The sequence below is a fragment of the Aulostomus chinensis genome, chromosome 20 (genome assembly GCF_037954235.1).
Source record: "Aulostomus chinensis isolate RoL2024-O1b breed Wild chromosome 20, RoL_Achi_v1.0, whole genome shotgun sequence".
In the NCBI taxonomy this organism is placed as follows: domain Eukaryota; kingdom Metazoa; phylum Chordata; class Actinopteri; order Syngnathiformes; family Aulostomidae; genus Aulostomus; species Aulostomus chinensis.
The window spans coordinates 19802706-19826028 of record NC_141339.1 but is presented as its reverse complement, the minus strand read 5'-3'; the positions used below and the strand labels follow the sequence as shown (position 1 = coordinate 19826028).

At 43.4% G+C, this 23323-nt stretch overlaps 1 protein-coding gene across 1 annotated transcript in view; it reads right to left on the bottom strand.

Annotated features, from left to right (window-relative positions):
* The window catches only part of LOC147243181 (MAM domain-containing glycosylphosphatidylinositol anchor protein 2), a 135286-nt gene extending 115482 nt beyond the window's left edge, over window positions 1-19804 (bottom strand). Inside the window, exons 1-3 of the mRNA XM_086189142.1 lie at window positions 19663-19804; window positions 18457-18596; window positions 7303-7477 (exon numbers count right to left, since the gene is read on the bottom strand). Of these exons, the coding sequence (XP_086045268.1) occupies window positions 7303-7477; window positions 18457-18596; window positions 19663-19804 (457 nt within the window). The remainder of the gene's footprint in view (window positions 1-7302; window positions 7478-18456; window positions 18597-19662) is intronic.
* Between the last annotated feature and the right edge of the window lie 3519 nt (window positions 19805-23323).

Genomic DNA, 23323 nt, shown 5'->3' with positions numbered 1-23323 from the left:
TGGTGCTGTTCTGACATAAACTGTAAATGTTAGTATGTCTTCATGATCGGATTATGTCCAAGACCTACTCACTGTTGGTATAGAAGAAAAGCTAATTCCATGATTGGACGTCCAAATGCCCAAGTGTGCAAGATAGGCAGCCAAATTTCCGTTGGCATACGCACAGAAGAAGACTAACTAGCTCTGCTGGCTCTGCTACTATTGTAATGTCCTTTTCCCGTGTTTTTCCACTCTATTGATTATCGATTGTTAGAAAGTTATATGGCTGGGAAACAAAATTAGTAAAAAAAAATAGTCGAAATCAGGCGGGCACAGCAACGTAAGCCATTCTCACTTAGCTTAATGAGTTTACTAGTCGCAGCTAATTAAATCTGCCAGCGACAGCAGATGCATTTGGCTGCTTCTGTCTATGTATGCTTGAAATTGTGCCCAAAAAAAAATGGCTTAAATTTTTAGTAGTGGGTTAAATGTCCCACTGTGTTAAAAGTAAACAGATTTTTTTTTTTTTTTAAAGTAGCAACAATAAGTGACCGGCAACAACGATAATGCAATGCTACACAGGTTTTTAAAATGTGAAAATTTTTTGAGGGTTTGGATGAAGTTCAACGGCCACTGCACGAGAACAGGACAAGCTTTTCTAACCTGCGGCGTGTGTAGTCACGCACCGTCCGACACTGGACTCACGCAAACCCCGTACTGTGGCATGCGAAGCAGGCGTGCTAGCAAGGATGCTAAAACCCACGGGTGCTAGCATCAGTGGCCAGAGGCAGCAGGGAGTGAGGTTTCCTACAAATATGTAGACACGTTACAACTGCAACAGTCGCAGCAAAGCCTTTAGCATATGACTTAAAGGAGGTCCGTGAGTAAACAATTAGGGTTTCCTTCAATCTGAGCCATTACTCACCCTCAGCCTCCAGCGTCTGCAACATTCACTAATCAATAGTCTCCCCAGAGATCACAATCCCTCTCAGTGCCCTCTGCATTCACGCATATTACACTTTTAAAGAGGCTCTCAAGGGTGTAAAATACAGGCACTGAGTGTGACTAGGAGCTACTGAAATGCCTCAGTCAAATTAGATTTTTATTTTATTATCTCCTGTGTTTTGAGTCAGTGTTTCCCTGCCTTCACACACATTTGCTCAGGCATCTTGCAGCAGGGCAGCCAACGGACACCTGATGAGATAGGAGCAGCAGTTACACTGACCGACTGGATAAAGCAAAGCCTGCACGGCCACTAAACAAACACCATCGGCTGCTGTTTGGTCCCCTTCATGAACTCCACTGATGGAAGGCAAACATGAAGCGGACACACTTCCTCAAGTCGGCCTCAACCCTGCACGCGGCTGCACAGCTGAGGAGGCGTATGCCAAGACAAGTTAAGCTTTTGACGTCGGTGTGCGTGTGTGTGTTTGTGTGTGTATTTGAGTCAGGACATCACTGGTGGAGGGTGTGTTCATGCATAAGCGTTTTTCTTAAACCCGCTTGCATCCATGAGCACACAGGGAAATAGACGTATCTGTCAGGATTCTCACTCATCCAGGTCACGGTTATCCATGTAGAGAACTGGCAAAACGTCTTCCAGGACCAATAAGAAAGTTCAGTCGCCTTTCTTGGAGAAAGAACTGCAGTCCCACATTCACTCACCTCGGATCTAGATGCCAGAATAATTTAAGCTCAGGTCGACGCGTCTGCAAACAAAGCGCTCCCTTTATAATTCTCAGCAGTAGCAGCGAGCCTTGGGTAGGTCCCTTCGCTCATAACGCACAGATAGAAAGCCATTGTTTCATTTGAATCAATCAAGAAGAACCATCAGCGGCGAGTGACGATGTGTGTGAAAGCGTCACTCAAATGATACCTGCAGTCCAGTGTTCTCAGGCTCGACTGTCATAATCTGACAATGTTTATGTCAATTTGGTCACGGAATATTCCTTTCATATTCCTGTTTACGTGTTCCGTAGTCCTACTAAAAAGGAACGCCCACATTACATCCCTCGGGAAATTAACCTGAAACTGCTTCTGTCATGTTGTTTCTGTGAAATATCACAGCTGTCGACTTTTCAGAAAACCTTGGAGTGAGATCTGAAGGAAGCTGAGCTCCAGTACGTGTGGCAATTTCATTGGAGCCTGTTTGGAATCGTCACCGCACAACAAAGACCCCCCTCCCCCCCCTTTTTTTTCTCCTCATAATTTCAAAGCTTTACCCAAAGCATTAAAAAAACGAAGACAGAAACTAATCAGTCTTGTGTCACCAGATGGATTATTGATCCGGTGGAGTGAGTGAGTGACATTCACTCCTCAGAGTCCACTAAAAAACACACATAAACTCACACAGGAAACTGCGTGGATCATTTTGTGATTCTGTACCACCTTTACACAACCAGCTAACCAGGTTTATCCTTCCCAAATGAATGCGCCGCCATGCTTCAGTTCATCGAGTGCTCCTATAACAAGCATCAGTCAACAATCCTGTGAACTAATGTTTTATTGAATGCACAAACAAACATATATGTTCATCCATTGATCCGTCCCGGCCGTCAGATCATCCACTTTTCCCCTGCAAACGAGTCCGAGGTATGGGATAAAATGTTGGTGTTCCTCTGTGCGTGTGTTGGTGCGCGTGAGAAATAGGAGGTGTGGAGTTAAAGAGTGTGCGAAGAGTGCAGTTTGCATAAGAGTCAACCGCTCTGTTGTGTTTTCTTGCTAATTTCACAAAACACCCTATTACCAGCTTGCGCTGAGAGCTGGAACTATGTCATGAAGCCGTCTGCGTGCCGTACAGGCTGCAAAATGCTCAGAGCTCTGGTAGGATGGAGGTATATACACATCTGCAGCATACTTGGGTGATGCAAATACAGTCGGAATAATGTCGGAATTTGATTATTGCTCACTGTGAATACGACCTTACTCTGCTTCACCAGGCGTGGCGGCGTCTCACTCAGTGTCGGCTCAATATCAGAAACTCAGCATCCACGTGGTCAATGTCTGATTACCAACCGAGGACATCACGCCATCACCGTTTGACTGATTTCAGGATTATGTAAAATATTACAAGGCTGATTTTCTCCAAACTTGATGCAGGGGTTCTGTTTTGGTCAACTGAGAACCTTTTTAGTTTAGGGGGTGAATCAATTCAACATACAGGAGAAATGTAAGTCATGGCATCATTTGGGACTTCAGTCACCAAACAGCTGTCAGAGAGATGCGTTCTCTGAGTGTTCCTAAATGTACACATAAACTTGCCTTGTTTCTCATATAAATATGCAACCTGATTCTATTTCCAATGACTGAATGAAAACTGGCTCTGGCTGACTAGGCGGACAACATTAGTATCACTTGCCAAACATTAGCATATGAAGAAATAGTACAAAGTGGGGTTTTTTTTTACTCTCAAGATAGCACTGGGAACTTTGGTTTGCTCTTTTTTTTTGTACTTTTCCCTCCCTCTCTTTTCCACACAAGATCTCCGCGCTCTCAATTTATTCAGTATTGCCGGGCTTGTTCAGACCACTGTAAAGTGATTTTTTAAAGTAGTCCTTTATCAAAGTCTGCACAGTAAATGCTGACCTGGACTGAACAGGTTTAAAGCGCCAGCAATTTGTTTTCCATTTCTCTGTCAGTGGATATAATTCACTCTCTCCCAGTCAGCTTGACAAACTGTGCATTTGGGTACCAATAACCGACTCAGGGATTGCATTGTTTATCACTAAGAAGTGGAGTTATGTCTCATTAAGACAGCCAGTTAATATGACGCTGGCAACTATTGATTATTCGATTATCATCAATTGACCTTTCAGGTCCTCTCTCGATAGAAAGATTAGAATAGATTTAGCTGACAAAATGTTAGATTTTTAGAATGAATCAGCTGATATATTGTAATTAAGAATACGCCACACCTTTAAACAGTTGCTTTAGTCGCTTCGGTGGACATTTTCCCCTGCCGCTCCTCGCCAAATCTCATTTAGATATATCGTGCGGGCGACGGTCAATGAATTCTCGGAGCCTGCAATAAGCTGCCTCTGCAGAACTCTTAAGCCCTCCTCCATCAGTCGCTCAGTGAAACATTAGAAGCTGCTGCGAAATGAATGCAGCTGAAATTAAATGAAAACACTGAAATGACTCCCCTGTAGGACAAAAAGAAGAGAGTGTCTTAATCTTAAAATCGATCACTTGGAGTTGGGAAAGGTTCTTTATTATCTTTGCACACACAGAACCTTCCCTACAGACGGAACTGGGCAGAAACTAACTAACTGAGATGTCAGCAGGTATAAAATGTGCTCGGATTGACTTCTGAGTAAAAGTGTTACCTTAGAGCATGCTATATAGCTAATATTTCTCCTCTGGGCTGGACCGGTCACTCATCTATTAATCTATCTGAATAGCAAAGGTCATTCTGGTTCTAAACCTGTAATGTTAAATGTGCTGCTGCGTATAAGTAGAGCACATTGCTCATGCAGTTAAGTAGCCGTCCATCTCAACTGCCAGTGTGTGTGTGTGTGTGTGTGTGTGTGTGTTTTTTGTCTTATGACACGCGAGCCACATCTGAAAAAGGCAGCAGACATAATTCAAGGTGTCGTTGTTGTTGTTGGGAGGTCCAGCTCCAAAACACCATTTTAATACTAATTAAAAAAATTGCACTTGCAAACCACTAAAAAAAAAAAGCCCATCAGTTAAACTGGCCCTCGGGGGGGAAACTAGAACGCTGCCTTTGCTGGATGGGCAACATCACACAATGCAGGCTAATTAAGCACACACAAGGCCAGATGCAAGGACATTGGGCTGGCAATGTGAAATACGACTGTGTAACCCCCCCCCCCCCCCAAAAAAAAACGATTAAAAATCTCTGCACAATATGAATTTTGATTTTATTCAGGGATTTGAAGGTTACCGCCTTTGTTCTACACATGTTCCCTCACAGCCCCGGAGTGAAACATATATTTATTGATGGAGTTTATCACCGTATTACATCGCCTTGTGTACACTGGCCAGCCTTCATTTCGCATGATCAGCTTCACTGCATTCAGGATCGAGGACAAACGATGATTTACGTGATCCATTTGAATGTTTAATGAACAATAAAACACAACCCGCTACGTTGCCTCCGATGCAAAATATTCAACAGGAATACCAGTGACACAGCTCGGTCACTGCGAGCAATCACGGTCATCTGGAAGACATGCACGTGCATTGGTGGAACAAGACATACGAGGTGGTCTGAGGGCGGCTGAGGCCTCTGGACAGAAAGGACAGTCCAAGAAAACTGATTAGCCATAATAAGGCTAACATGTACCCACCCAATCCCATTTTATCAAATAAAAAGTAGCCAGTATAGGCAGAAAAGCCAGTCTGGCAATGCTGGGGTTGTGAAAAACAAAGGAAATATTAAAAATCAGCGATAATAAAGAAACGTGTGGGGGCAGCCGAGGTAGCCAGTGGACTTCCCTCTGTTATTCTTCCTAATGCAGAAATGCCTTCAGCACAATCTAATGAGATAGTAATAGAGCAGCATGCTGATTGATGCGCACTGTCCCTGCCAAACCAACCTTGAATAAAACAAATACATAAATGCTTGGATTTGTTATTAATTACGTCGATGAAGGCCTAAAATCTCTCGTTTCAGATACCTTCTCTGCTCGATTGCGCCTTATTGAAGTGAACTGAAAGTAGCGCTTCATCTTTGGGTTATTTACGACATGAGAAGTGTGAACCGAGAACGCTGGAGGGATGAAACGCACTCCGGGATGATCCTCAGGTCTTTCTCTAGCGGGCGACCTGGCTTCGTTTCTGCGTCTGCTCTTCCAGCTCTTTAGTGCATCCAAGGAGAAAAGAAGCAGGCAGGCTCCAACTGTCAACTGCTGCGGAGCATTCACCCCTGCTCCGCTGCTCCGCTAGCATCCCACCAGCTCGCCAAACCAATCCGTCCAAATTGGGGACTGGGGCAGGTGGGGAGGAGGGAGGGAGACAGGTAAAGTGCTGCTCCTCCTAACATGCTGCCAGGAAAGATTGAGAGTGTTTTAAGAGTCCAAATCAAAGTGGCACCTAAATGCATGCCCCAGAAGAGGAGAGAATAACCAACCCGACTGACAGAGGCCGGAAAATCGCTGCATGAAAAAAAAAAAATGCATCAATTGAGCACAGCTTTAATTTTTTTCCCCTGTTGAGTCTTATTTAGCACAAAAATCTTCTGCACAACTACTTTTTTTCAGTCCCTTGTGACTGAAAATGGGATATTTGGCAACAAATCAAAGAGATGGTGGTGTTTTGTTTGGGTTTTTTTTTTTTTTTTTTTACTTCGCAGCTGATAAAAGAATTTTCAGCAACTGCTGGAGTGAAGAAGCGGTGAAAAATGGAGGAAAAAGCTCACAGGTCTTTCAAAAGCGCCATGATGTTAACTCGCTGAAGCAGCTAATCCCGACCTTAGCTGGTGAAAACACACCTCGCCGGATCGGCCCCTATTTTGATCGTGTCTGCAAAAAAAAGAAAGAAAAAAAAAAACAGAGGTGGGCTGAACGCTGAGGGTCCAGTTGTGATAGAGGGGGCAGCGGCTCGTCTGTCTTGCATGCTCATCGACCACTCGCCAGGTGAAATGGGACAATCAATGCCTGATCAATAAAAACAATAACACTAAATCACCATTTTCTCTGATGCACGCTAACGAAGCTCCTCCATTCGTCACAAGGATACTTTGAAAATAGAAAGGTTGCACTTCCAGTCGATGATATGCAGGATAGTAAAGGTGTTTTAGTGTTTTAGCTTAATTAACATCCTCAGGAGAGACGTACCGACTACATTTACAGATGCAGAACGCCGCTGTCTTGGGCTGCTAAGGCTCATCTTGCTCCACGGTGATCAGAGTTACTGCAGCTCACACCATTTGTCTCGAGGAGCTTCCTAAAACTCACAAGTATGAGGTGTAAAATATTTATGTCCACAATTTCTGCCTTTTTTTAATCACATAAAAATCGAGGCAAATTGAGCTCGACTGCATAACCTGTGGGCGGCACGGTGGTGCAGTGGTCAGCACTATCGCCTCACAGCAAGAAGGTTCCGGGTTTGAGTCCCAGCTCGAGCACGGGATCTTTCTGTGTGGAGTCTGCATGTTCTCCCTGTTCCTGTGTGGGTTCTCTCTGCTACTCCGGCTTCCTCCACAGACATGCAATTGGGGACGAGGCTGATTGGATACTCTAAATTGATTGCGGTATGAAGCTGAAATCTGTCCCAGCACATCTTTTTGAGGGTGTATTTCTTCAACTCTGCAGTACATCCTGTTTTGTTTTGTTTTCAGGCGATGCGTGTGACACTTACAGTAGACGTCCACCCTGATGGACTTGATGGCGGGGGATCCCAGCCCGTTCTCTGCTTTGCAGTAGTAGCGACCTCCCTGGGTCCTCAGGATCTTTGCGATATGCAACGTCTCATTAAAGACGCTGGAGTCCTGGAAGCGGTCCGATACACTGCCGGCTGTTTTGGTCCATCGGATCTGGTAATTAAAAAGAGAAAAAAAAAAGGGGTGTGGGTGGGGGGGAAGAATAACAAATTACTCCCAAGTCTGACTTAAATCTTGTGCTGCAATGTGCATGTAATAGATCAAGGAGGAGTGAACCACAGCTTCATGAGCAGGGTGTAAGTATAATAAATCACGATTATTTTGTAAACCGATCGATCAAAGATGGTTTTCACATAAAGTTCGACCCTCCGATCGTTACGGGAGGCGTCGCTGGAACTACACAACACGTGCGCGTGATACGAGAGAGAGAAGTTACCTTTATCACATTCCTCATGTGCCGAATCCTACATCAAATACGCCTCCAGAACTACAGTAATATTAGCCTCTGCACCACAACAGTAGTCACTGCACTGTTGGTCTGCTTCAAACCTCCGATTCACTTTGACACATCAGCGTATTCGTTAAATCCTAAATAAAATTAACATGAACAGTAGGCTGCACAATACTGAATGTAGGACCTTTGTTTCACAGTATTGTTACTTCCTCTTTGGTGGAAGATCACACTACTGAGAGATTACCACGTTTTCACAGTATTGTTACTTCATCTCTGGTAGAAGATCACAGTACTTAGAGATTACCGCGTTTTCACAGTATTGTTACTTCATCTCTGGTAGAAGATCACAGTACTTAGAGATTACAGCGGTTTCACAGTATTGTTACTTCATCTCTGGTAGAAGATCACAGTACTTAGAGATTACAGCAGTTTCACAGTATTGTTACTTCATCTCAGGTAGAAGATCACATTACTTAGAGATTACAGCGGTTTATTCGAGTTAAGAGTGGAAGAGGAACTGAGTCATGAGACAATATCGTTACCTAAAACATTCTAACTTTTATCAGCAGGAATCTGATCTGGTACTACTAATGTTACCTTTTTTTTTTTTTTGCTACTTTACTTTCTTTATATGTACAAAAAAAAAACCTGTTCATGTCAGCTGCAGCTGCTGTGGGCGATCCAACACAGTACACACTTGGATTTTTACGCATGTTTGTGTCTGACAAGGTGCTACCTCAGGTCTGGTGTTTTTCCTGGACCAAATTTGCATTTTGCTAATATGGAAACACACATTAATAATGCAGAGCAAGTTGTCTGCATCAAGACTTTGAAAAATTGTAAACAGAACCGAGATCTGATTCTGCCCTGTTTACCCTTCACGTGACCTCCCGCTCTCTCCCGTTTTTCAGTTGTGGACGTGAATGCGAAATTTATTAGGTACACTTAGAAGTCTTAAATGTCCGTGACCAACCCTGCTTGAAACGAGGCAGAAAACAGATTTGATAATGAAACACACTGAGTCAAAGTTCTGCGTTGCTCTGAAATAAGGAATCATCATCTGTTCTGCGGCGACGGAAAAGCTGACAGGTACAAATCTTCCCTCTTTCCTGGGTTCCACACCTTCTCAGCATGAATACCTTTCACTAACTGATGAGACCCAGTTAGCCCGTGGCATGGAGGTGTAATGAAAGGTGAAATAGTGTTACTCTCCAACATGAGGTTGTAATTGACTCTCCATCATCTCCCTCTCCTGTCCTCATTAAAGCGTGCAGCAGGAACAGGTAGTGTGACAACTCTGGCCCGGGGGCCACGCAGCCAGAACCAGCCAGCACGGAGCTCCATTCAATCCTAAGGAAGCCACAGATGGACAGGGTTTTGCCCGCAGATCCTCGCATATCTGTGTGTGTGTGTTTGTGTGTGTTTATGTGTGTTTGTGTGTTGTTGGTGTTGTTGGTGGTGGTGGTGGGGGAATTGGAACACAATATCTCTACACTGTATGGCGATAGCATCATCCAGGGATACTGATAACATCCCATTTCACACAGATAGCATCAGATGGAACAGGGATTGCCGGGGAGGGACGGGGATTGGGTGCTATCTGTGGAGATTTCTGCCGCCGCCGCTACTGCCACTGCTGCTGCCGGTGCTGCTGCAGGGTTTTAACCATGACGACTCCAGATTGAGGTTACAACGGTTTGAAGTTTTGTTATTTTCCCCAAACAGACGGGGGGGGGGAAACAAAATGACAGATGGGTGGCCGAAAACCTGATAATGGTATCCTATTCCAGAGGCTTCTTTATGCAGCTCGGGGCTGAAGGACGACATGAGGAATTCATGCAGCCAAAGTTGAAATATATCAGAGGACTTTCAGGTTCTCTGTCTTGCTTGGGGGTTGTTGTTTTTTTTTTTTTCTTTTTTCCGGGGCCGGCAGAAATAAATTAACTACCCTGAAACTCCAAGACTGTGTGTGTGTGTGTGTGTGTGTGTGTGTGTGTGAGAGTGCGTGTGTGTGTGTGTGTGTTGTCGTTCTACCTTTCATCAACTTCAAACTCTGCAGCCTGTCTGTGCTTTTTTGTCCTCGTGCTTTGTTCAACTTTTAAGTGGATCTATTGCCATTAAAAATAAATGCGTCGAAATGAATACACCACAGAGAGTGAGAGAGAGAGAGAGAGAGGGTGAGAGAGAGAGAGAAAGAGAGAGAGAGAGATGGATCAACAGACATTCCAGTGCTCCATGCATGAAAAAAACCCAGCAAAGAATCAATGCCAGCGATGAAACATCACAAGTTCAGCAAAAGTTGAACTTATGAGCATAAATTTGAAGTTTTGCAGTGGTTTTTTTGTTTTGTTTTTTTTGTTCAAATTCTGTGTCACTCTCCTAACAGTGCTCCTGATCCACTAATGCAGATACAAAGCAAGCCTGCTTATGTTGACCTCAGCGGGATTCAATATTCCTCCAGCTTATACCTCCAGTCGTTTCCTTTTGCCTTTTGTGTGAGGAGCTTTGCGTTTTAGGGAAAGTGCGGTATCAATAAGCGCATTGTTGGAGTGACGCTAAGAAGTGGAGAGTCAAATAACTATTTATATTTTCAAAAGGAATGCGGCTGCTGTTTGTTTCACGGGGGCACCAATAATATCAGGGAGCTTTCAACTGTACCCTCCAGCTATTTTCACTCCTTCGCCTCGCTGACTTTTTTTTTTTTTTTTTTTTTACATCCGAGCACCTCGAGCCACAGGGGGAGTCCTGAAGCGTGCCTGTTGAGAACAGTTTGACCCTCTTCACTTTTCTCAGCGCAATGCAAATACTCTTGATCTGAGAGGAGCTGGCGGATTTGAGCAATATGATAATTGCCCTTCTGAGCCCACTGACAGCTGACTGGCTATTTTCTGCTGTTCCTTTTTTTTTTTTTTTTTTTCCTGCTGAAAAGACTTGGACATACACACTTTGCATATTCTTTATGCTTAAAAAAAAAGAAAAAGCATTAAAGCGTGACAGCGCTTTCTTCCTCAGGGGAAAAAAAACAAAGTCAACACCATAACAACGCCAGTCACATTTAAATCAGACATCTCAGTGGGAAGATCAACATTTGCTTACAGGGAAAGCACAAGCTCATCTAGATAAGTATCCAAATGAATATCACAGCAGCGTTTGAAACCACACATGCTGCGATGTTACGGCGAGAAACTAATTAAAATGTGCCCAGTGTCTGTTCTTATGCAGAGATCATATGCCGGAGCACGCGTCTGTGGTGGATCTCACATAATTCCTGCTGTGACGTTTCCCTCTGCTAGCTACAGACGGCTTTCTAATTGCTTGCCATCTTTTCTTGTAGGCACTGATGGTGGTCTGAGCCGCTCAGTGGTGCAGCCGACTGTGGCTGAGCATGGCAATCAAGCGATCAGGGGAAGCATTGGGGGGTCTATAGCACAAAGTGGAAGTGCACAGGTCTGTATTAGAAAAGGCTACTTCCTGCAAAAAAAACAAAACAAAACAAAACACAACAACTAACAAACAAACAAAAATGTGGATGACCGTTCAGATCGGTGAGAGTCACAGCTGTAAACGGAAAATAGAATGCACAGTGGCGCACGTGTAAATTTAATTATCAGCTTATTTTGTACTCAACTCTATTGATTCACTGCTTAATCAAGTATGTTTGGATTCTGCTGTTCAGATTATATGGCGGAGTTCAACAGAGAACTGTACGGCGCATTGCCTTTGTGAGAGTTTACAGGGCAAACAGTGACGAGAGTGAGCTCCGCTGCTCCAGCAGTGAAATCCCATCCAGGGGTTTGATTATTAGAACATTAAACGATCCGAGAGCGAGCAGGTTGTGAAATGATGGTAAATAAGTCTCCTGGCCTCAGGTTCATGGGGTATCCAGCTTGTTTGCAGAAAACCAGGTTTTACTATCAATTTTGTTGGGAATTACTACATTACCCACAACCCCCTAGGGCGATTGGTGACGCATGAGCCACTTTCAGTTTCATGAATTTTTGTGGTGGTTGGAGAGGAAGCAGGCTGCAGTAACATGACTTCCCTTCCTGGTGAGAAACTTTGAATATTTTGATATTTCATAATTATTGACAACCGTCCTCTAATGATGTCAAAGCTGCTGACACCACAGCGCTATAAGTAACCGGTAAGCTAACGCTACAGCTACACAGAGGTGAGTAGCCGTTGAGCTAACTAACGCCGCAGCTACACAGACGTGAGTAGCCGTTGAGCTATCACTAACACTTTGTTTTTTCAAAACCCTGCAACCCCTGACTCTAGCTTAGCTAGCAACAACAACAACAAAAAACAGTCAGTTGGTCGATACTTTTTGCAAAGCCTCATGGGATGAGTAGTTCCTTAACTCTTGAAGACACTAATGTACACAGTCTTGTAACTCTGCCTTTTTCCTCTGTTTTCTTTTTACACCAGATCAAACATTTTATGCTCATCTGCTTGCTGGCTGATTCATTTCTCATCTTAACACGCATTCCATCAGGATTTTCTGAAACGTCAATGGAGGAACTGGTTCGAAAATGTACTTCCAGAATTGAGTCTGCTCCAGTGGGTGGTCACTGTTCGAGTAAATCATGTTCAAATGAAGCACCATCTGCTAAAGACACCAGCACTGTAGGCTAACTGTCATGGGAACATCCAAAGCAGATCACATACTCCAGTAGGTCCGTATAAAGCAAAATGCCCCAAGGCCTGAGGTCAGCTTATTTGTACTCACTGACCCGTAGCCCTGTGAGTTGAATCTGGCTGGCCAATAATTGAAACACACACAAAAAAAGGTGTTTGCAATGTGGTGTTGCTGGCTATTGGAGCCTGGTACTCAAACAGAGCAGTGTGGACATAATGGATGGAGGCCAGGACAAGGGAGACGGGGGCAGATGGCTTCATCATCGGGGACTCTTTGATGTCTATTCGAGGCATCAAGGACGATGAATGAAGTCGGCGAACAGCGGCGGTAACAGTATGAAGTATAAAGGAGCATAAAGCTGTATATCTCTAATAATCTGAAGGCAGGGCTGACTGCGATTTATCACTGTCAAATAACTTTTCACTTAATTAACTCATTCCAAAAATGTCAAGACACAGTAAATAATGCTCATCAGGAGTTGGCACGTCTCAAGCTGACATCTCTAATAGTCCAGCTAACACTATAAAATCCAAGGGTATTCATTTTAGGTTCATATAAAATAGAAAAAAAAAAAAAAGCAGCAAATCCTCACATTTGAGAAGCTCGAGGCAGATAATCTTTGGTAATTTGCTTGATAAATGAGTCAATTCAACAGCTTTAATTAAAGAGGGTTCTGTGTGTTTGTGTGTTCTAACAATCGTGCCCAAACAAAAAGATTAAGCCAACATGGATACGCCTCAGTTTTGAACGCCGGCTATGCAAGGTTCTCCCAAAAGGTCATTATTTTTCTTAACAATACACATTGTCGCTATGAGCGCTGTTTTTGTCCGTCCTAGAAGTACAAGTCGATGTCAACAAGTTGTCATGCTGAAACACACCGGACCGGACAAATGATTCTGCTCTTTCTGGTGCGCTTTTGACTGATGTCCCCCTCAAAGATACATTGGTTATTTCAAAAGACTGAAATTGTTTTGTTTTTTTTATCTTTCAAAAGAGTGACATGCATCTCTTGGATCACTACACTGGGACACAAGAGGCGTTTGTTCACTTTTGCTGCAACAAATGTGTGGCTCGAGCTTTACAGCGCATCCCTCAAAATTCGCGATTAATCCGAGTTGGAGGCCTGTCCTTTAAAGAGGAAACTTTTAAAGGTCAGGAGGTCAAGGTGACCTGGGAGAGGTCGGGGGTGAAAGCAGTTAGAGAGTGTACCAGGGTAAAACTTCCACAGTTCAGAGGAGGGTCAAGAAAAAGGTAGCGAGACATGAAAGACACTTTGTCTCCCAACTGAATCATGGCGAAAAAGTTTTGTTGAAAGAGATATAAAAAAATAAAAGATGTTATTTTTTGGAAAGGAGAGCGCAGAAAAAAGCTGATAAAGTTAAAAAAAAAACATTTTATATGTTATATCCTCTTCATGAGAGCCACTGAAGTGACAGAGAGAGACAAAATGGAGATTTTTAAGTCCTTATAGAGGCCTTGCAAACATTATTTAACTGTCGGATCAGTTAGTCAGTTCTTCTTCCTATTAATTTATATTTTAATCCAAACAAACTCATCTGTCCCTCATGTTAATAGCTTATATTAGCAAACGTTAGCATGCTAACGTAAGAAACTATGACGTTTCACTGTGGTTAGCGTACGTGTTTTGTGAGTGACCGGAACAAAATCATAAACTTGTTAGGCATTGTAGGTTATTATTGTAGTTTATAAAGCATAGTACAGCAGTCAGTCAGGGATTTACAGTATAGAAATGAAATGATTATAGCAGCTGTTGTAGCTGCCTGAGACGTACCGGAAACCCTTTGTGTGGATTCACCAAACACACCGGTGTAGCCTTCAAGTGCTTAGTGGACATGCAGCACAACATGTCGCCATACATGAAACCCTCTGTCCTTGTACTTTGTGATATATAAAATGCAGTAACTTTATTTTGATACTTTGAGGGAGTAGCTGTTGAAAATGTCAGACATTCTCTGAAACAGTCAAACTCACGTTGCTTCACCCAGACATTATAACGACACACACTTAGCATGCTAGTGATGTAAGCGCTAAGCTCCCACAGCAGCGAGCACGATTGACTGTTTCGTTTTCTTTTTGGTCACCAGAACAGTTGGGAGGAAGCAACAGAGCCACACATCGACGGTGCTTGTAATCCGTTAGCAACGCAGAGAACCAGACACGCAAAAGTCCTGCACATCCCTCAAATAACCTCTACGACTATGAGATGTTGACCTAATTGTCCCCCGATACGCCAGATACCAACCGCCTCTCAACATCCTCCCCCCACCGCTCGCAATAACACCTTGAAAATGACAAATCAAAGAAGAGGAAAAACACAAAAAAACAAACCAACCGAGGAAAAAAAAACATATTACACGGTGTGTGGGTGACTGACGGGAACATATATTTATTTGACAATTAAATAGGAGGGTGCACAAGTGTTGAAAGCCTGGTGATTTTCCTCCCAGGCAGGAGAGCAGATGCGCACGTGGCAGATAGAGAGACCCACTGGAAGGAGGCTGGGTTGGACGGAATCCAGAGACTCCATCAGGAGGTAGGCCGGAGGGGGCGTAGTGTGCATATTGATAGACACACGAAGAATTAAACAGTGGCAAAATTGCCAACCATGGCCCAATTAGCTCCGCAGTTGGTCCTGTTTGGTTCCAATGTTACATTTAGCACAACACCCATCACCCCCTACCCCCCCCCATCAGTACAGTCACAAAGTCTGGGAAAGAAAGTAGATCTCTGGACAGTTGGGTGGGGAAAAAAGGCTCTTTTGTAACGTGTTTAAACAGAACTCATTGAAATTGCTGTACTGTTCGATTCTTAATTCCCCTCAAATATGTAGGCTTGAATTTATCCTCAAAGGTGATGTGATAAAGGCCCAAAATATTTCAAATCTTTTTTTCTTTTTTTTTTTCCCATGATGATTATTCTTTTCTATCCCTGGCACACGGGGGAATAATAATATATAATCATATATCATCAAAAAAGAAGTCAACACACAGAGAAGCTTCATTATTTTAAAAATCGCAATCGTTTTCGGCCAAGAATTCCAGAATGGATGCGTGTCAGGTCGCTAAAAATATCTGCACTCCTCCTTAAGTTTTAAAAACATGCTTGTTACTTCAGTTTTCAGAAGACACAAGTAGAGAACTTATTCAGTCTGTTTCATTATGCTTTTTTTTTTTTAAATGCACTGCCCAATAGGCACCTCATTATATGTATTATTGAAGGATTTTCAGTGTTGTTATTTTGTCAGTTTTTTAAATCGGTGAAGAAAGACTTAAAAAAAACAAAACATTAAATCCTTTTGACTTTTCAGGATATTTACAAGCTTTTAGTATTACTCTGCCTTTTGAGTACACAGGTTGAATCAGTATTTCTACTCTTACGTGAGTATCTGTACTTGAGTAATGAGTGTGTGTACTTCTGCTACATCTGGTCCCATTTCCACAAATGCCAGCACCTGAAGTTTGGCTCCTATCCTTGCAACAGATCGTTCTCTTCTGTTGAACTCTGACGCGATAAAAACCTAAAACACTGGAGCTAAAAAGACCCAGGATGTGTCTCGCTGATTAATATTGAATTCTAATGATGGCATAAACCGCATTAATGCGCACGTCTCGTTCTGGTGAGGTTGCACACCCTCGTGTTTTTCCACTAACATCACAAAACCAGCCTCGGGTCTGTTGCCATCCCAGATAACCTTCTCAACTTCCGAAACCACTCAGAATGAGTCTGCACTCCCCCCCCCCCCCCCAACCCCTCCCCAATCCCATGCTACAACCAGAGGGGACAAAGCTGACACATCCCAAAGTCCAGAGAGACACAGCCAAGACCCGTGGTGCCAGGGGAGCTGCGTGAGTCTCATAATGACTCGGTTTCAAAGGAGATCCTGCCTATCCTGCCTCAGCCATGAAGGGCTTTTGATCTCCTACTCTCCTCTCCGCCGCAGCCCCTCCCCTCGTTCTGCTCTGTTTTTCACCAGCTCTAATTAAAAGGAAAGACGGAGATGATGAGCGTAAAGTTGTCCCCTCTGATAACAGGAGGAGATGAACGGTGACTCAGTATCTCTGGCTAATTTCAGAGGCTTCACCTTTTCAATTGAAATAATAAAATCAATATGCTCTCTTTGCCTTCGCATCCAGAGGGGAAGTGTACAAATTAATGGCCCTGTCTATCGATCAAAAGTGGAGTTATATTAATTAATGTAAATGAGCTCAGCACCGCGCAGAGATACCGTAGACGTCTGCGTTATCAAGCAATAACATTCGGTGAGCGCCAGAAAGGTTAGCGTGTGCAAACCCTGCCGCGATTAAGAGGAGAACGAGGGACGGTGGTCATCCGTGGTAGAGCTGGGCGGCGTTAGTGAGTGCTTTATAACATCTATGAGAGTCTGATAGCAACAACAAAAAACAGCATAACAAGCAATTGCTTATTTTATCCACCCCCCACCCCTAAAAAAAAAAGGAGAGATTTTAAACAGTTTGAATCAGAACAGTTGAAATCAGAATGCATCTATCAGGCATGAAGAGGAGCAAGACAAAGGAGACATTCGGGGGTCCATCGGCAGAACCGTCCGGATTAAACTGATCATTAAACCCTTGAAGTCGCGTGTCCGTCATTCACGCGACATAATCCCTGAGCAGGAATTAGCACGTTTAATCTGCGTCGCCCAGGAGAAGTTATCAGAGATTTGACCGGCGCATCAAACACTTGACGACCTCTGAGGGGGAAACTCCCTCTCTGCATTAACCAGGCAACCGAGAGCCAGACTACCAGACGGCCGCTCTACCTCCCGAGCTCAACCCCACCTGCAATGTGATTGAGAGCAGTCTAGCCAGCGAGTATAGGGGAACAGCTGTGTAGAATGCTGAGGGATTGTGGGTATTGTAGTTTGACGGTAAGGTCGCTTGTGACCAAAGATGTCACAACTCAAAACATTCAGTTGGCAAGACAAACTCATGTTTCTTGACTTTAATTACTTGACTTTAAAACTTATTTAAAAAAAAAAAAAATCAGTTTGAGGTAAAAAAAAAAAATTGTACTTAAAATGTAATTATACATTTAAATTATACTTTTTAATTGTGAACACTGGAGATTGATTTAGGGAGAGAAATTTTAACACAAAAATGTCTAAAAGCGCTCAAAGATCTGCATCATTTGTGTGACGAATGAAGATGCAGTCAGACAAGTTCGTTGTCAGCAACGCAAAAAATATGGGAGGAGGTATCAAAGTTTTAACAAGTTTTCAAAATACTTGAGGAAAAAAACACAAAACAGGGTGATAGACATCAAGATTGCTGCCGGCTCAAAGCGCGGGAACATTTTGGCTCGCTTGGAGCTACATTTTCGTCTCAGTTACAAAGTTGCGTAACTTGTTTGCTTTGTTGAGAATTTCCAGAATTTCTAATTTTATACAGATAAACTTCTCTGGAGTTGCTGCAGCGCTACCATCCCGACTGTTGGCCTACAAAGCCAGCGGTGGAAGTTGGGCAGAGGGAGCTCCGTGCAAAGTTTGGTTTATTTTTTCTTTCATGGGAACTCAGATTTCCTTGGAAGAAGAAAGACAAGGAAGAAGAAAGGCAAATACAAGAGGGAGCGGCTCCCCGGCCCCTAATACAATCACACGTTGAGGACCCGTGGACCCCGTCTGTTCACATTGTCCTGCTTCTCACTCATTATTTTCTTTCACAGATGTTTTGGCAGTTTTGTCTCTGCATCCTCATTAGATGGAGAGTCTTTCATTATCAACATGCAGGTGCACAATGCAACCTAAAGCATCAATAATTAAAGGATTAATCTTTTAAGCTGGTTTAGTGCAAAAGGTACGTGTTGTGCCACTCAATGACGCTGGTGCGGAATTAAAAGAAAGCTTCCTGAAGGAGAGAGAGATGAAAAGAGAAACAGACGGGAGGAGAGACGGGGCACCAAATTAGCATCTTGTACCACAATTCCCTCGTGCGTCTATCTTTATCCGGATGACAATCAGGGGCAGGAGAGCGAGCAGTGAAGCGGTGAAGAGATCCCTACCTGCGGCCGAGGATGCCCCGTCACCAGACAGGTGAGTTCCAGGGTCTCGCCCTCTCTGATGGTGTAGACTCGCTCCGTGTGCCTCTCCTCTTCCACATTGCAGGCATGCCCTGAGTGTATAATTCGGACGGTCGGCGGTGCTGTGGAGGAAAGGCACAAAGCGTGTTATCATTCTGGTCATTTCTGAAGGAATGGGTGGTTTAGCCCAACAGATGGTGTGTTCATTAGGAGGTTGTCTCACTTAAAACAAGCCTGCTTCAAAGCTTTGTGGAAACAGTTGTGCTCAACACCACCGAGAACACTAAAAAGGTAGTTGCAGAAGAAACAAAAAAAAGAAAAAAAGTGAATGACACATATTTCACTTTTTAATGCTGCCATATCCAATACAATGTCAAAGGAAAGTGCCTTCACTGCCACCCTCTTGTTCTGCTTTTTGCAGTTTTTATTACAAGTAACTTATGAGAGAAGCACTTTTGCAAACATGTGGTACTTAGAGTATAATGTTTGTAGTGTCAGGTGTACTTTAAATCACTGCTTTAAAGAACTATTACCCTCCAAAGTAAACACAACTGCAGACTCCATGGACGTGTACTACTTCTCTTTATACTTCCTGGAATACACAAACAAGAAATCATATCAAAGGCATGCTAACCTGTCCATCCGCTACCCTTCATTGTGCTAAGTGAACTAGCGGTGGGGTAGCCTGTGTGGGTCTGTGTGGGTATCCACAGTGGAGGGAAGGTTCTCAGCAAGCATCAAGCTGACAAGTTCAATGAATCAAATACTCCAAACTTGAAACAGGAGAACAGAACAACGCAACAACTAGAACCCGTGACGTTTGGGGACTGAAATATTTGCTCAGCAGAGATGTGTGCTCGACACGATTGATACAGATGGATGACAAAGGAAACATCTGGGGAAGAAGAAGTCTTTGTTCAATGACAACAGATGCAAGGAAATTTGACCTCTGCCTTTAACCCATCCTCCGCCGAGCACAGGTACCAACTCAGACGCAACTGGGGAACCCGGAGAGAACCTGTGCAGGTGTGGGGAGAACATGCAGAGTCCCCATATCTCTGTGTTCTCCATCACCAACATGATGATATGCCGGCCTTTCAGAATGAGGAAGTTCTATCCCTCCAGTAGACTTCCAGAGACAGTAGGACTTGAAGACTTGTGGTGTTTTTTTTCCCTTTAATTTGTCACCTGTCTCTATGAAACTGTGATAAGGGCCAAACAAACTCAGCAGATCCAGACTGAGAACCCCCCCCCCCGCAACTTCCCCCAGCAGTCGGCCCACAGCTGTAATGGCCACACTGGCGTTCTTGCTGACTATATAGTGTGGCATATGGAGCAGGGGCTGAGAAAAAATGTAAAAAAGGAGATGAGGAAGATAGGAACGCCATCCAAAATGATCAGTTCCACTGATCTGTGGAAGTGCAGAAGCACGTAACCATCCCCCAACATGCCAGCATCTGCTAAGCATTTACTTCTCTCCAACTTACATGATTAGTTTGGAGGTTTGGGATGGAATCATTTAGAGAGCGGATATGGGATCAAATTAGCAGGAGGAGTACAAATTGGTGAAGAAAAAAAAACAACAACATGCAGAAATGGCAAGTTAGAGCCTATGGTGTGCCGTTAACTGTTGGAGGAGAAGCTTCCTGTGTGGGCTTCTCTCGGCAGACCCAGCGCCAGCAGCAGACTCCGTCTATCCTGGCTGCGATGCTAATGAGCGCGGCGACACTCCTCCCTAATGCTGTGTTGGGAGTCTCAGCAAGAGTGTATCCTTCGCCACGCGCTAACCACGGCATCCCTCCCTGTTCCTAACTATGCTGTTTGTCTCATTTACTGCTCCGCTCAGCTTGTTAGCTTAACGCCCTGTTGTGCTTGTCCTGCCAGATTGATGAGCACTGATACTGATGCTAACCGGGAGATATCGGTTACTCATAAGCCTTGTTGGACGGCGCCTGCTTCCTCTTACACTACATCCTCTGCCTCGCTCCATTCGGACATGAATACACTGGTGGTGAATTCCGTGGAGGCGAGGAGGGGCGGGTGGGCGATAAGGGCTTGAGAAATAAGCTCACTGTAACGGAGCTTCACACAAGGCTGCCACTTAAAACAAAAGAGGCTTCGAAACAAGACCCCAGGGCAGCAGCTGAGCAAAGTACAAATGCCATTTACTCCAATGAGCCAGTATCTCTGCTGCGTACTATTGGTCCTGGAGGAAAGTAGAGAAACACATGTAATTAATGATCGTTATAACTGTTACTGCTACGGCGCGCACATAAACGCGCCCCCGCCCGTTACGCTGACAGGGACAACAGCAAATAACCCTCACTTAAGCATAAATAATGAGCACAGTAATGCATTCACAGATATGCTCAAAATGCACTCTTCCACCCAAAGCATGAACGCTCGAAAATCACTGTCATTACCAGATAATTTCCTGTTAGTTTCATGAAAGCCACTGGATCTTCACTCTACTGTCAGTAATAGGATAAGCAGCAAAGACCTCCAAGAATGGGCGTCAGCATCCCGGGATTTAGGGTAGTACAAGGTGACGCGCTGACAGCTGGGAGATAAAAGATACGGGTGATAGACAAAGCTTTGAATACATCACAGCAGGTCCAATACAAGAGGACAAATCCCTTAACATCTTAACTATACAAGTCTATTATATGAGCTTGAGGTTCTGTATTACACCGGAGATGCTGTGGTATTATAGAAATGTCAATAAAGAAAGTACAGTACGGTAAATAATGATTTTTCTTTTAACGGATTCCTTTAATTCAAAGTATTCCCCAGTAATGGAGAAAGCAGCCATGCACAAAATTGCAACTGGGCTTAACCCTGGCGTCTTAATAATTCAATTCCTTTTTAATTTCCCAGTCTATGTGGATATATATATATATATATATATATATATGTATATATATATATATATATATGTGTGTGTGTGTGTGTGTGTGTGTTATGTATGTACTGTTATGACTGTTGTTGCGATCTGCTATAAAAGCCCAGACTGTTAATGTGTCTCTTCATATTCAGCATTGGTGTCACTCATTACTGGATGAATGACAGGTGGAGGTGATTGCACGCCATTGGTTCAAGCAGCAGGGACAGTTGTACGTATACACACACACACACACACACACACACACACACACACACACACACACACACACACACACACTTCTCTGCAGCCAAACCCAGACGCTGCCAGTTGGCTGGATGACCCGGTGTCTGCTGTGTATCGAAGGATGAGAGGAGAAGTGGGCTGCCATGTATGACATGATAACTTTTCTCTGGTGAACACGTTGTACAAAGTCTATGAATTGTATTGGTTGTATATAAAATTGGAATATATAGTGTGGTGGATTGCATGTGAAATTGGGATATGTGTATATGTTTTACTTGTGTATATGTTTACTTCATGTATAGAAGGGGAGTAGTGTTTAGAACGTACTTGTTTATGAATTATGATGGGTGGTGTATAGAATTGCAATATTTTTTTGAAAGTGTATTGGATTGAATATTATATTTATCCAACACATTTATGTATACATCTAAACTGTATTGGGCAGCGTATAGAATTGGGATCTTTGTCTTTATGTTCAAAGTGTATAGATAACAAGTAGAATTGGGATATTTTGTATTAATGAATTGCATTGGTTTGCATTTAGAACTGGGATAGCGTTCATACGCTAGAACAGAGTCCATGAGATCGAGATGGATTGCAAAGGACATTCCATCTCCTTTTTCCAAATTCTATATTTCTTCAGTGAATCTTTATTGTTCTGGTCTTTTTGGTGTTTTACCTCTTTTTGTTTGTGTTGTTCTATGTTCAAACTAAGGACCCCATTATTTATTTTAAATGATTAGTTCGGGATTCTAAATTGTGTTCTATTTTGGGCTTATTTTGCTGTTTTATCTTCCTCATTCAGTCAGAGAGTTTTTGTTTTCTTGTTTTTTGGATGTTTTGGCTGTGGCCCACTTTGCCGAGTTTAGTCACACCACTGGGGAGAAAATAATGGGTTTAGCCTGTAATAAATGACATCCCCACTGTGCCACTGTTCAAAGCCTTTCATTGTATACACCTGCCTACCCACATATACACATAAATATATATTTCACTTTTTGATGCTGCTGTGAACGATGAACAAAATGTTCCTTTATGAGTGAAACACCGAATGTGCTCAACATGAAGAACATCCAGAGCCGTACATTAAGACAGCCTTGTGTTCCTGATGTATGAATAGATTGCAATAATGTTGGGTTTCACCTGGAGGCTTCGATTCCAGCTCATCATCGCAATCATGTTGGGTGACAATTAAATGTTTCCGTCTAAAGTTTAGCGCTGCAGATGTACCGTACCGTACGACGGCGACTGTATTTATTTCTAGAGCTTCAAAGTGGATTCCCTCTCCCTCAGGGCAGGTCATTTAGCAAAGAAATCCCCAAGTCATCTCACAAAACTCCTTGTCAGAATTGTACGTTTGTAAGGCCAAAGAATGCTGTTTTGCTAAAGCGGCTTCTCCCACTTCCTTTCACGAGGGCGTCACACCCTCCCGCAGCAGCAGAACACGGTGTTGGACGAGTGAGTGGTCATGTATGTTGAATGGCGGGAGAGAGGTCATTCAGGAGCAATGGGCTGAAAGGGATTATTCTGCTGGTGGCACATTTGGATGTTAATTAGATGCTTTTTCGAATCTTTTTCTCTCTCTCTTTTTTTTTTATCCCTCTGCCGGTTGGGGAATTGATGTTGGCGTGAAAAGTACATCTGCCACTCACGACGATGTGAAAAGTGCAAAAGAGCGAAGAGGGAAAAAAAGAACATATCGAGTGGTCATTCAAAGCAATG